At 40.5% G+C, this 15,509-nt stretch overlaps 1 protein-coding gene across 1 annotated transcript in view; it reads right to left on the bottom strand.

The window, feature by feature from the left end:
• Positions 1-633: 633 nt before the first annotated feature.
• LOC103512743 (laccase) overlaps positions 634-15,509 on the bottom strand; it is a 31,641-nt gene continuing 16,765 nt past the window's right edge. The window contains exons 5-12 of the mRNA XM_008477523.3: positions 13,676-13,896; positions 12,738-12,942; positions 12,196-12,261; positions 4,271-4,389; positions 3,559-3,754; positions 2,740-2,952; positions 1,759-1,989; positions 634-782 (exon numbers count right to left, since the gene is read on the bottom strand). Coding sequence (XP_008475745.2) covers positions 634-782; positions 1,759-1,989; positions 2,740-2,952; positions 3,559-3,754; positions 4,271-4,389; positions 12,196-12,261; positions 12,738-12,942; positions 13,676-13,896 — 1,400 coding nt within the window. The remainder of the gene's footprint in view (positions 783-1,758; positions 1,990-2,739; positions 2,953-3,558; positions 3,755-4,270; positions 4,390-12,195; positions 12,262-12,737; positions 12,943-13,675; positions 13,897-15,509) is intronic.

Genomic DNA, 15,509 nt, shown 5'->3' with positions numbered 1-15,509 from the left:
GTTTAGATTTAAATTTACTCAAATTCAAACACTCAATTTCAATTTACTTTATTGCTAGATTTCACAACCTCTAAAACATGGGTAAATTCAATTTCCAACAAAATCACTAAATTAATTTCCTGTATTCTTTAGAATTACTTGTTCAGACTCTAGGTACTCTCTTGACTCAAAACGAAACTTTCAATATTGGCTGTACACAGGTTTCAAATTCGAGAGAGATTAAACTTGGTTGATAATTTTATTGTGGATTACATCAAGGAGGTTCCCTCGCACCACTTTCCCACTTATCGATTGGGGAGAGAAAGATTTTGGAGGGTTTTACCAATGACTCAATTGGAGATTTACTAATAGCAGATTTTTTAACTCAAAAAGTAGTCAATAAAAAGATAATAAATTCTAGATTTAGACAGGACAAATGTGTTTGTGAATTATCATTTGAATAATTTCTTTCGAAATAGAATCGTTTGAATGAATTTTTGAATCATTTGCGAACACCTTTAACTCATTAATTAATGCATTTTTCATTTGTTTCAATGACTCCTTTGACTCAAAAAAATCTCCCAATAGTAAAATCTCCTATTTAAGTCGTTGGTGAAACCCGCCGTCTGTTTAACCTCCTAGCGCGGGCGGCGCTCAGTGTAAACTGACGGGCGGCAAAAAGTCGCCACACCGCGGGAAGTTCTCGGGCAGTGGCGGCAAATCGGCGGCTGTACCGACGTGCAGGACCAGGTTCATTCCGATGACGATGTGGAACAAGAAGTGACAATGGAACAGCCAGTATCCTGAAGAGAGAAATGAAAGGGTTAATAAGAATACGAATAATCAGTAAATCAGTGAAGGAAATTCATCTTGAAAATCACGAAAATGATGTTCCAATTGATAGAGTAGATAGAGGGAGCAATAACTACTGATGTCTTATCGTCCGAAGAGGCGAAGGACAAGATAGGAGAAAATCAACCTTATCTATTTAGAAAGTCCGCCACAGGCAGGCGATTTAGCGCTTACAAGGTGAGCTACCTTCCAAGCTAGCTAGGCTGACTATTACATCCACTTTTAACCGGCTTCATTTGATTTCTTCCTAAAATCACTTCCCTTACGTACATCATTCTTTCATGGTAATTGTCTCTAAAGTAAACCCTCCGAGCAGCTTAACTCCATACACAAAAATCCCACTCCGAGGCTTAGGTTTAAGGGCAAATGACCCAAAGGATGGGTTGAGCTTATATATATCCACGAAACCGGCCGAGCTAACTAGGCTGACTTGTTGAAAGTTTAAAACCCTTATCTTGGTATTGTATCCATTTGGATACGCTTTTCACACTTCAATGGCGTCTGCACTAGTCTGCAGACGAACCACGTCCGTATTTTTGGATGTAACAAAAAGAAATCTCTAATGAAATGGGAAGTATTGTGTCTCTTCTCGCCTATCTGATGAGAGGCATACTACGGGATGGGCAAGCTACGACACAGACCACAAGCGTCCAATGTAGCAGTTGTTTCATCGCTACGAAATAAAAACGGCGGTGAAACACTCATCTTTAAAAAAACCCTTTCAAAAAATCTACCTACTCACCCCGGGGGGAAAACCTCATCTTTAAAAAAAAAAAAAAAAAAAAATGAACTTTCTGACGAACAATTCTGTACAAAATTGAACCTCGTGATGTTCACACCAATTACTCCAGACTCACATGAAGAATTGATCTCTGCCAAGAAGAAAAAAAAATCTCTGCCAAGTTTAGGGTCAAGAAACGGCCTTACCTGGATTGTCGGCGCGGAATCGGAACACAACGTAGCCGTTATGCGGGACGGCAATGGTGTCCTTGGAGGGCGGCAAATTGAAGTGGCGGTCCAGAAGGCCGCGTCTGTCCAAGTCCAGGGCATGCTTCAAACTGATCTTCTTGATGTTGCGGTCCGGGGAGCGGCCCATACCAATGACGTTGAACGAGTAGCCGTGCAGATGGAACGGATGCGACAGGTTGGCTTGTTGGACTGGAAGAGAGATTGAGAATCAAGTATAATGTTGGAAAATAATATTAAAAAGGTATATTAATGTTACAATATGACTAGGTGGTGAAGTGGTCAAGCAGATCTGTTGGACGGATTGATTAGGACTGAACCAGTCCTCTGTCTAAAGGTGTGTCCATAGTCCGTCGATCGACATTTTGAATGAAATCGTACACTGCCTCGACAACATAAATTCGCCTCGTCAACTATGTGTGGACAGTGTGGACACACCTTTGGATCTCTTTTCTCACCCGGTAAACAGGAGGGCAAACCGATTCATGGAATTTGATTCTTAGTCAGTTTAGAATTTGGCCACATAATAATGGAGATCTAAGGGTTCGGAATTACGGAGTAGAGAACGCCTCCAGCGGTAACCTCACTTAGTGGTTTCCTTGCCCTTAAGAAGTCTATTGTCAAATTATCATTAAGAAAAAGTTGTAGGCCAGAGCAGATATTTTAAATCAGTCATTCCTTTTCCAAATAAACTGAGAGCAAAAAACAAAACGTCATAGGCTGCTCAAAGACGCTCAAAGGTGCTGGCGCGCCACAAAGTAAAAGATCGCCTCCTTCAAACTCAATCTTACCTTCATCAACAAGTACGACTTCCACAATCGCGTTCATGGGAATGTCGACCCTATGGACATGCAGTTCTGGCCTTGGTCAATGGACCTTCACAAAGTTACCGAGTCTTTAATCAAGTAAAGTAAAAAATCGCTTCCTTCAAAACTGTCTTACCTTCGTCGACCAGCACCACCTCCACGATAGCGTTCATGGGAATATCGACCTTATGGACACACATGCAGTTCTGGCCGCAGTTGGCCGGTTTGTTGTCGCCATTGCAGAACATCTCGGGCGGAATGTCGTCTATTTGGGACAGCATGGGGGAGGGCGGGGAGATGTAGGAGATCTCATCGATCAGACTGATAACGTGGGCGCCTCCGGGAGCGACTGAGGGGAGGGGAATGGGAGGGGGCACATTAGAATAGTAAATATTTTATTTTGTATCTACCTAGGTATAAGAAGAGCTTTTCTTTCTAGGATGAACGGTTCACGAGATATTTTAGAAAAACTAAAAAAGGTCATATTTGGCGGTGCTTTTTGGCGGAAAGAGTGGTCAAGTGTACAAGGAATTTAAGGGGACCTTTGATTCAGGGTCACATACCGAAGCTTTTGGTGAAGAGGAACCTTTTTTCACTAATTTTTCCCAAGTCAAAGTCTAATTTTCCTGGCCTATTCGTCTTTTAGCCCTTTTAGAAGATCCTTTGTATCCAATGTTTCTATTATTGCACATTGCATACCTAAGTAGATACCAGGAATTCAGACAAAACAGACCCCATAATTTTAGCTAAAGTTTCGATTTCGATTTCCACATTGCTGATAGTTTGATAATAAAAGTTAACCCCTTATAGAAAACGCAACGTGCTCAACTATTGTATACCTACCTAGTTTGTTGTCGCCTTTGTCACTAACTAAGCACCTAGGTGATTTATGTTTATAGGGGTAAAAGCTCATTATTTAATATTTAAATCTACATTATCTGCTGTGTTCTCTCACCTAGGTATCTGTTGTACTGGTGAGGTTGGAACAGTTGTTCGGGACGGTACAGCAGGAATTTGAACGGCAGGAAGATCTTCACATCGGGCCGCTCTTGGAGCAGACCTTCGTCGACTTCCTTGGCGTTCTTCAGCTGGTTGACGCAGATGGCGTCGGTACGTGGGCGGTCACACACGGCGTCCAGTGGGTTGAGGACCTGTGGGAGGGGGGGACACATGATAGATTGGGACACAAATCGGAAATTTGGATTGAAAAAAATAAAATAAAATAAAAAAAAAATACAAAATTGAAAATACCATAATGGAAATCAAAAATGCTTGGAAAACTGGAGAAGATCATCCACATACTTGAAGCTTAAAGCTCGAAAGGAACAAGAAGCAATATTGTCATAAGAAGAAAAAAGATCTATGAAAGAATGAACTGCCATAGACTTGAGCTGTTCCCTCCTCAGTCGACACAAACTTGAGCTATTCTGCTAAAGATTTAGACGAGTGAACCCTCCTCCTAGTCTAAATCTTTAGCAGAATAGCTCAAGTTTGTGTCGATAGCTCAAGTTTGTGTAAGAAAGAAGATCTATGAAAGAATTAATTGCCAATGACCTGAGCTGTTCCCTCCTCAGTCGACACAAACTTGAGCTATTCTGCTAAAGATTTAGACGAGGAGGGTTCAGCCCAAAGTTTATTGAGCTCGAGATTGAATTTCATCCACTTACCACTCCTTGGGGCAGACCAACATCGTAGGTGGGTGCGCGGCTGGAGGGCTGGTACGGGCCCCGGGCGTATCTCAGAATACCCAACTGTTGCACTCTCTTGATACCACACTCTCCTAAACCTCTCAGTTCACTATCACAGAACTAGTATTACTAGATCACTACAAAACGTACATGTATATTATATCAGGGCATCAGTAAGCCACCCAGCCAAAGTTGCTCTCGGAACGTGGATGTGATAAAAAAAACACCATAAAGCATACTACCACTAATCAGCCCCGGATCTCTGAGCTCAGTTAGACACAAAAAGCCCACTCAAAGGCTTAGGTGTATTGGCAAAGAGCCCCGAAAGACGGGTTATTTACCGCTAAGCGGTAGATGTAAGAATCTACCGCTAACCAATATACATATTAAACCAGATCATCATTACGCCACCCAGCAAACTTGCTCCCAGACCATGGAATACTAGAAAGATAGGTGGTACCCATTATAATCACCATAATCATGGTAGAATAATGGTATATGGTATATGTATTTACGGCAAGATGCCTTTTGTAAGTAATACAATCATTTACAAAAAAGAGTACATTAATAATATTTAGTAGATGGTAAAAAGTTCCTTTTGCGCTTTAAAAATATCTGATTTTCGTAGCAAAACGGCTCGATGGTTTCGATGAAAGTTGCCTCGACAGCATGGATCGATCGACAGCCGTCGACTAGTTGCGGACGTCACTCGATTGGACTTCCGTTGCCCCCCCCCCTCAGTCAACCACAACATTTTTGGGAACATGAAAACCCCCACAAAATAAACAAGACCTTGTTTTGACTGCTGGTGTAAATGGACTCTTTACGTTTCATTTCGGCAGTACCTATAAACATCAGGGTACCTATATTCTATTCTATTCAACTATTCATCTACATCTACAAGAAGTCCTGTCCCAGTTATCTTAACCCCTTCATTTACTAGAAGTCCTATCCTTTTAACACACCTAAGCCCTGTCCACTTACCGGAGAAGGAAATGATCGTATTAACCACCACGGGATGGACGGGCTCTCCATCAGCAGATATGGTGATCAGTGGATGTCCCTGGATGGTTAGTTGAGCTGGGCACACAGAGGCGAGGGAGTTGATAACGCGGAATCTGTAACGACGGCCTGGGGTTATGGTGAAAGTCTCCAGAGGGGTGTTGGTGCTGTAGCCGGTCATTGGGTCCTGAAATATGGGCGAAAAAGATTATAGTTTAATACAGAAAGTCTTTAGCTGTGGAGGAGCAGTGCAATAGTCCTAAACAAATATGGACGTGGCACACAACTGATGTTTTAGGGGACAACTGATTTTGAGCCAAGAGTTTTTTTTTTTTACAAAATCATCCTTAATTTAAGCTCACTCAGCTCATGATTGGTGCTGGAGGTACCATTACTCACTTTCGTAGAAAATTGAATAGAAGAATAACAGTTTATCAATGCAATTGTGCAATTGACGATAAGGAGTAGGTACCTACCTATACCTATATATCAGCTTGTTCTTAGAAAGTCAGTAATTGGAGGGAAATATTAGAAGATACAACGAAAGTTGAAGCCCGACCTGAATTGTTAATTTGGGATTTTTGGGAAACATCCGATCGCGCCAATATCTAAAAATTCCAAACCGATTCCACTGTTTCAAATAGACTCCAGGCAGGAAAAAGTCATCTTTTCTGCAGGGCAAACGGAAGAGCAGTATTCGAATGAGCCAAACCCCAAAAATTCCGATGTATACCGATTCCACCATTTCGAAAATATACTCCAATTCTGCCAGGCACATTCGCGCAATCGGACATAGTCAGCGCATTTTCTACATCTGAACTACATTTATGGTGGCCGTGGCCATCTGTGGCCGACGTATGGCCGAGGTATAAAAAATTACACCTATTTTGTACCAAATACATGAGACCTTGTTTAGACTGCGGGAGTAAAGGGACTTTTCAGTCTCATTCTGGCAGTATAAACAGGGTATATTCTATTCTATTCTTCTATTCTAATAGTGGATTTCACCAACAACTTAATGAGAGATTTAACTAATGGGAGAATTTTTAATCATCCAAAAAGGATGTTTTAATAATCTAAAAAGGAGTTTTTAATCATCCAAAAAAGAGTTTTCAGTGATCCAAAAAGGAGGAGTTTTTAAAAACTCCTGTTTGGATCATGAAAAACTAATTTTTTTATCATTGAAAATTGTCCCATTAGTTAAATCTCTCATTAAGTCGTTGGTGAAATCCACTATAAGAGGTAACACATTGTCAAGGCTCTGGATTAAGTGAAAACTCTCTGAGGTAAGATCGGGAATTAATGAAGCCTTTTCTCAATTTGATACTCACAGTGAACTGTCCTTTTCCATTGATCAGCAGCGTGTCCGGGTCCTGGCCAGTGTTGGCAGCCAGACGGCCCGGGAATCTCTCCATAGCATCCTCATGCATCCAATCCGACAGCAGCATGACGTGGGTGGTCAAATCGTAGTCGTACAGGTGGGAGTTCGGATCCTGGGAGGGCGCCTGACGGACGATGATGCTGCCGTAGATGCCGTCCATCTTCTGAAGACCTGGGGGGGCGAAAACGGGAGAATGGAGTGAGTTTTAAAATTAGAGAGCCCAAAGTTAAACATCACTAAATCAAATACCTACTGCAGAAATGGACTTGATGATCTGCAGACGTGGGGAAAAACGGGAGAAGGAGGTGAGCTTTTAGAGGGTCTGAATTTAAAAATCACTGAATCAGAAAATTCTTGGAGTATTTTTAAAGATATTTATATTTATTTGTTCCTGTCTAGGAAAGCAAGTTTGGCTTGTCCTCAGTCATCAATGTCCTTTTGTCAGAGGAACGTCCTCGAAATGGGTACCCAAATTACCCATAATCTCTTTTTGCCAGAAGAACATAGTTAAAATAGGTACACCTTTGCGTGTATACCTTAAATATACCTTTAAAATAAATATACCTTTGCGTGTACACCTAATATTAATTTCTTCAAGTCTCAAACCGATTTATGTTTTCACAAATCTTCTGCCAATGAAATGCAAAGTCCCACTTCAAGACAGCAAAGGCTTCGCGTGTACAAAGCTATAGACAGCTAATATTTATTTCAAGCGTCAGAAATACTGATTTACGAGTACTCACTATAGTCTTCTGCCCAGGAAGAGTAAATCCCCTTCAAGAGAGAAGAGACCAAACTTGTTCTCAGAAAAGAAGTAAAATGAAGAACCTTTGCGTGTAAACCTAATAATATTTATTTGATGAAGTCTCAGACTCTAATTTATGCCTTCACAAATCTTCTGCGAATGAAGTCCAAAGGCCAAACTTCATGAAAGAAGATAGTAAAATTCTTCTCAGAGAGTAGAGAAGAGAGCAAAGTTGTTCTCAAGAGAGGAGTAAAATGAAGGTGAATCATCCGGATAAATAAACAAAGTCACATCAAGAAGTTGCCAACTTTTTCTCAACAAATTCTGCACGCAACCCGATTTAGCATTCGAAGAGTTGAGAACTTTACCAACTTAACAGATTTTTTCCTGTGAATTAAATGCAACACCAACCACCAACTTGTATAATGTATATTCCTACACTAGTGTCCTACACTTTGCTAGCACGCAGTCCTGTTGAATATTTATACGAAGATTACATTATTAGCGTTTTATTCAAACATGAAACTATTAGATAATATATTGTTTGATAGAATATTAATTGGATATATATCCTGTTGAATATTTATACGAAGATTACATTATTAGCGTTTTATTCAAACATGAAACTATTAGATAATATATTGTTTGATAGAATATTTTTATTGAATATATGTTCGTTATCGTGACTCATCTAAGTAGAATATACAAGTGAAACGCTTCGATAAATAGAGTGTAGAGATGATCTAATAGAAAAAGGTAGAAGGATGGATAAAAGTTCTGGAAAGAATGTGGAAAGAAAGGCAAGAGAAGACGAAGACAAAGACAAAGAAGAAGAGAAAAAAGAGGAGAGAAAGAAGACAAAAAGGACGAAAAATGGTGGACAACATAAAAGAATCAAAAATCAATCTAAACACACACAAGAAAGTCCCACAAGAAGATGAGATCCATATATTCCAAACAAATCAGGATAACTGAAGATGAAATCACTGACATAGAAGAGGACAAAGAAGTAGAAAGACATGGTCCAAGAAAATATGGAAATCCGACAAAAATTCCACATATGCAAACTGCTACCATTCAAGGATTATTAATTATTCCCAGTGCAATAGTTCTAAACAAAAATGGACGCGGCACAGAAAGGATCAAGAAGAGACCGCCTTTACATAATAATAAGGATAACTCGAAACAAATTCATGGACACAGAAGAAGGGAAAGAAGTATTAGAAAGCTAGAAAGGCACGTATATGAAAGCCTAGGAAAATATGGAAGAAAAACAACAATGCCGAATATTCAAAACGTGTACCGATTCTGCCAATTCGGAATAACTCAAAACCCAGACGGCCCGGGAATCTCTCCATAGCATCCTCATGCATCCAATCCGACAGCAGCATGACGTGGGTGGTCAAATCGTAGTCGTACAGGTGGGAGTTCGGATCCTGGGAGGGCGCCTGACGGACGATGATGCTGCCGTAGATACCGTCCATCTTCTGAAGACCTGGGGGGGCGAAAACGGGAGAATGGAGTGAGTTTTAAAATTAGAGAGCCCAAAGTTAAACATCACTAAATCAAATTCTGAAGACCTGGGGGGGCGAAAACGGGAGAATGGAGTGAGTTTTAAAATTAGAGAGCCCAAAGTTAAACATCACTAAATCAAATACCTACTGCAGAAATGGACTTGATGATCTGCAGACGTGGGGAAAAACGGGAGAAGGAGGTGAGCTTTTAGAGGGTCTGAATTTAAAAATCACTGAATCAGAAAATTCTTGGAGTATTTTTAAAGATATTTATATTTATTTGTTCCTGTCTAGGAAAGCAAGTTTGGCTTGTCCTCAGTCATCAATGTCCTTTTGTCAGAGGAACGTCCTCGAAATGGGTACCCATATTACCCATAATCTCTTTTTGCCAGAGGAACATAATTAAAATAGGTATCCTCTCATGACCTTTGCGGGCAACTTACCAGACAAACGACCTTTAGAAATGTAGTCCAAATGGGTACCTTGAGACGATTGGTACACCTAATATTCATTTCTTCAAGTCTCATAAACCGATTTATGTTTTCACAAATCTTCTGCCAATGAAATGCAAAGTCCCACTTCAAGACAGCAAAGGCTTCGCGTGTACAAAGCTATAGACAGCTAATATTTATTTCAAGCGTCAGAAATACTGATTTACGAGTACTCACTATAGTCTTCTGCCCAGGAAGAGTAAATCCCCTTCAAGAGAGAAGAGACCAAACTTGTTCTCAGAAAAGAAGTAAAATGAAGAACCTTTGCGTGTAAACCTAATAATATTTATTTGATGAAGTCTCAGACTCTAATTTATGCCTTCACAAATCTTCTGCGAATGAAGTCCAAAGGCCAAAATAATGTTGGAAAATAATATTAAAAAGGTATATTAATGTTACAATATGACTAGGTGGTGAAGTGGTCAAGCAGATCTGTTGGACGGATTGATTAGGACTGAACCAGTCCTCTGTCTAAAGGTGTGTCCATAGTCCGTCGATCGACATTTTGAATGAAATCGTACACTGCCTCGACAACATAAATTCGCCTCGTCAACTATGTGTGGACAGTGTGGACACACCTTTGGATCTCTTTTCTCACCCGGTAAACAGGAGGGCAAACCGATTCATGGAATTTGATTCTTAGTCAGTTTAGAATTTGGCCACATAATAATGGAGATCTAAGGGTTCGGAATTACGGAGTAGAGAACGCCTCCAGCGGTAACCTCACTTAGTGGTTTCCTTGCCCTTAAGAAGTCTATTGTCAAATTATCATTAAGAAAAAGTTGTAGGCCAGAGCAGATATTTTAAATCAGTCATTCCTTTTCCAAATAAACTGAGAGCAAAAAACAAAACGTCATAGGCTGCTCAAAGACGCTCAAAGGTGCTGGCGCGCCACAAAGTAAAAAATCGCCTCCTTCAAACTCAATCTTACCTTCATCAACAAGTACGACTTCCACAATCGCGTTCATGGGAATGTCGACCTTATGAACATGCAGTTCTGGCCTTGGTCAATGGACCTTCACAAAGTTACCGAGTCTTTCGACTTGCCCTTTTTAGGTAGTTCTAGGATTTATCAATCAAACATTCCAAATTCAATTTTCAAGTTTAGATTTAAATTTACTCAAATTCAAACACTCAATTTACTTTATTGCTAGATTTCACAATTTCTAAAACATTGGTAAATTCAATTTGTAACAAAATCACTGAATTAATTTCCTGTATTTTTTAGAATTAATTGTTCAGACTCTACTCTCTTGACTCAAAACGAAACTTTCAATTGGCTGTACACACAGATTTCAAATTCGAGAGAGATTAAACTTGGTTGATAATCGTGGATTACATCAAGGAGGTTCCCTCGCACCACTTTCCCACTTGTCGATTGGGGAGAGATTTGGCGGGTTTTACCAATGACTCAATTGGAGATTCGCTAATAGCAGATTGTTTAACTCAAAAAGTAGTCAATAAAAAGATAATAAATTCTAGATTTAGACAGGACAAATGTGTTTGTGAATTATCATTTGAATAATTTCTTTCGAAATAGAATCGTTTGAATGAATTTTTGAATCATTTGCGAACACCTTTAACTCATTAATTAATGCATTTTTCATTTGTTTCAATGACTCCTTTGACTCAAAAAAATCTCCCAATAGTAAAATCTCCTATTTAAGTCGTTGGTGAAACCCGCCGTCTGTTTAACCTCCTAGCGCGGGCGGCGCTCAGTGTAAACTGACGGGCGGCAAAAAGTCGCCGCACCGCGGGAAGTTCTCGGGTAGTGGCGGCAAATCGGCGGCTGTACCGACATGCAGGACCAGGTTCATTCCGATGACGATGTGGAACAAGAAGTGACAATGGAACAGCCAGTATCCTGAAGGGAGAAATGAAAGGGTTAATAAGAATACGAATAATCAGTGAAGGAAATATTCATCTTGAAAATCACGAAAATGATGTTCCAATTGATAGAGGGAGCAATAACTACTGATGTCTTATCGTCCGAAGACGCGAAGGACAAGATAGGAGAAAACCAACCTTATCTATTTAGAAAGTCCGCCACAGGCAGGCGATTTAGCGCTTACAAGGTGAGCTACCGTCCAAGCTAACTAGACTGGCTAGATCCACTTTTAACCGGCTTCATTTTATTTCTTCCTAAAATCACTTCCCTTACGTACATCATTCTTTCATGGTAATTGTCTCTAAAGTAAAACCTCCGAGCAGCTTAACTCCATACACAAAAAGCTCACTCCGAGGCTTAGGTTTAAGGGCAAATGACCCAAAGGATGGGTTTAGCGAATCTACGAAACCGGCCAAGCTAACTAGGCTGACTTGTGAAAAGTTTAAAACCCTTATCTTGGTATTGTATCCATTTGGATACATTCAAATTGCGACGCTTTTCACACTTCAATGGCGTCTGCAGACGAACCACGTCCGTAATTTTTGGATGTAACAAAAAGAAATCTCTAATGAACTTTCTGACGAAAAATTCTGTACAAAATAGAACCTCGTGATGTTCACACAAATTACTCCAGACTCACATGAAGAATTGATCTCTGCCAAGATGAAAAAAATCTCCGCCAAGTTTAGGGTCGAGAAACGGCCTTACCTGGATTGTCGGCGCGGAATCGGAACACAACGTAGCCGTTATGCGGGACGGCAATGGTGTCCTTGGAGGGCGGCAAATTGAAGTGGCGGTCCAGAAGACCGCGTCTGTCCAAGTCCAGGGCGTGCTTCAAACTGATCTTCTTGATGTTGCGGTCCGGGGAGCGGCCCATACCGACCTCTCAGTTGAATCCAGTAAGCTCCCACTGGCTGATCCGCATTGATGACGAAATCGTAACGTTCACCTGGGGAAGGGTAGAATAATATTTAGTAGATGGTAAAAAGTTCCTTCTGCGCGTTAAAAACATGATTTTCGTAGCAAAACGGCTCGATGGTTTCGATGAAAGTTGCCTCGACAGCATAGATCGATCGACAGCCGTCGACTAGTTGCGGACCAAGTCACTCGATTGGGCTTCCGTTGTCCCCCCCCCCCTCTTCTAGTTGCGGACCAAGTCCTTTGATTGGCCTTCCGTTGCCCCCCCCCCCCTCAGTCAACCACAACATTTTTGGGAACATGAAAACCCCCACAAAATAAACGAGACCTTGTTTTGACTGCTGGGGTAAAGGGACTCTTTACGTCTCATTTCGGCAGTACCTATAAACAGGGTATATTCTATTCTATTCAACTATTCATCTACAAGAAGTCCTATCCCAGTTATCTTAACCCCTTCATTTACTAGAAGTCCTATCCTTTTAACACACCTAAGCCCTGTCCACTTACCGGAGAAGGAAATGATCGTGTTAACCACCACGGGGTGGACGGGCTCTCCATCAGCAGATATGGTGATGAGTGGATGTCCCTGGATGGTTAGTTGAGCTGGGCACACAGAGGCGAGGGAGTTGATAACGCGGAATCTGTAACGACGGCCTGGGGTGATGGTGAAAGTCTCCAGAGGGGTGTTGGTGCTGTAGCCGGTCATTGGGTCCTGAAATATGGGCGAAAAAGTTTAGAGTTTAATACAGAAAGTCTTTAGCTGTGGAGAAGCAGTGCAATAGTCCTAAATAAAAATGAACGCGGCACACAACTGATGTTGTAGGGGACAACTGATTTTGAGCCAAGAGTTTTTTTTTTTTTTTTTTTTTTTTACAAAATCACCCTTAATTTAAGCTCACTCAGCTCATGATTGTTGCTGGAGGTACCATTACTCACTTTTGTAGAAAATTGAATAGAAAAATAACAGTTTATCAATGCAATTCTGCAATTGACGATAAGGAGTAGGTAGGTACCTACCTATACCTAATCAGCTTGTTCTTAGAAAGTCAGTAATTGGAGGGAAATATTAGAAGATACAACCAAAGTTGAAGCCCGACCTGAATTGTTAATTTGGGAAACATCCGATCTAAAAATTCCAAACCGATTCCACTGTTTCAAACAGACTCCAGGCATGAATAAAGTCATCTTTTCTGAAGGGCAAACGGAAGAGCAGTATTCGAATGAGCCAAACCCCGAAAATTCCGATGTATACCGATTCCACCATTTCGAAAATATACTCCAATTCCGCCAGGCACATTCGCGCAATCGGACATAGCGCATTTTCTACATCTGAACTACATTTATGGCCGACCTTATCACTGAGAGTTAACACATTGTCAAGGCTCTGGATTAAGTGAAAACTCTCTGTGGGAATTAATGAAGCCTTTTCTCAATTTGATACTTACAGTGAACTGTCCTTTTCCATTGATCAGCAGCGTGTCCGGGTCCTGGCCAGTGTTGGCAGCCAGACGGCCCGGGAATCTCTCCATAGCATCCTCATGCATCCAATCCGACAGCAGCATGACGTGGGTGGTCAAATCGTAGTCGTACAGATGGGAGTTCGGATCCTGGGAGGGCGCCTGACGGACGATGATGCTGCCGTAGATGCCGTCCATCTTCTGAAGACCTGGGGGGGCGAAAACGGGAGAATGGAGTGAGTTTTAAAATTAGAGAGCCCAAAGTTAAACATCACTAAATCAAATACCTACTGCAGAAATGGACTTGATGATCTGCAGACGTGGGGAAAAACGGGAGAAGGAGGTGAGCTTTTAGAGGGTCTGAATTTAAAAATCACTGAATCAGAAAATTCTTGGAGTATTTTTAAAGATATTTATATTTATTTGTTCCTGTCTAGGAAAGCAAGTTTGGCTTGTCCTCAGTCATCAATGTCCTTTTGTCAGAGGAACGTCCTCGAAATGGGTACCCAAATTACCCATAATCTCTTTTTGCCAGAAGAACATAGTTAAAATAGGTACACCTTTGCGTGTATACCTTAAATATACCTTTAAAATAAATATACCTTTGCGTGTACACCTAATATTAATTTCTTCAAGTCTCAAACCGATTTATGTTTTCACAAATCTTCTGCCAATGAAATGCAAAGTCCCACTTCAAGACAGCAAAGGCTTCGCGTGTACAAAGCTATAGACAGCTAATATTTATTTCAAGCGTCAGAAATACTGATTTACGAGTACTCACTATAGTCTTCTGCCCAGGAAGAGTAAATCCCCTTCAAGAGAGAAGAGACCAAACTTGTTCTCAGAAAAGAAGTAAAATGAAGAACCTTTGCGTGTAAACCTAATAATATTTATTTGATGAAGTCTCAGACTCTAATTTATGCCTTCACAAATCTTCTGCGAATGAAGTCCAAAGGCCAAACTTCATGAAAGAAGATAGTAAAATTCTTCTCAGAGAGTAGAGAAGAGAGCAAAGTTGTTCTCAAGAGAGGAGTAAAATGAAGGTGAATCATCCGGATAAATAAACAAAGTCACATCAAGAAGTTGCCAACTTTTTCTCAACAAATTCTGCACGCAACCCGATTTAGCATTCGAAGAGTTGAGAACTTTACCAACTTAACAGATTTTTTCCTGTGAATTAAATGCAACACCAACCACCAACTTGTATAATGTATATTCCTACACTAGTGTCCTACACTTTGCTAGCACGCAGTCCTGTTGAATATTTATACGAAGATTACATTATTAGCGTTTTATTCAAACATGAAACTATTAGATAATATATTGTTTGATAGAATATTTTTATTGAATATATGTTCGTTATCGTGACTCATCTAAGTAGAATATACAAGTGAAACGCTTCGATAAATAGAGTGTAGAGATGATCTAATAGAAAAAGGTAGAAGGATGGAAAAAAGTTCTGGAAAGAATGTGGAAAGAAAGGCAAGAGAAGACGAAGACAAAGACAAAGAAGAAGAGAAAAAAGAGGAGAGAAAGAAGACAAAAAGGACGAAAAATGGTGGACAACATAAAAGAATCAAAAATCAATCTAAAACACACAAGAAAGTCCCACAAGAAGATGAGATCCATATATTCCAAACAAATCAGGATAACTGAAGATGAAATCACCGACATAGAAGAGGACAAAGAAGTAGAAAAACATGGTCCAAGAAAATATGGAAACCCGACAAAAATTCCGCATATGCAAACTGCTACCATTCAAGGATTATTTATTCCCAGTGCAATAGTTCTAAACAAAAATGGACGCGGCACAGAAGGGATC

Source organism: Diaphorina citri, unplaced genomic scaffold, assembly GCF_000475195.1.
Source record: "Diaphorina citri unplaced genomic scaffold, Diaci psyllid genome assembly version 1.1 scaffold879, whole genome shotgun sequence".
Lineage (NCBI taxonomy): Eukaryota > Metazoa > Arthropoda > Insecta > Hemiptera > Psyllidae > Diaphorina > Diaphorina citri.
Note: the sequence above shows the minus strand (reverse complement) of the source record. Positions and strands in the feature narration are given on the sequence as shown.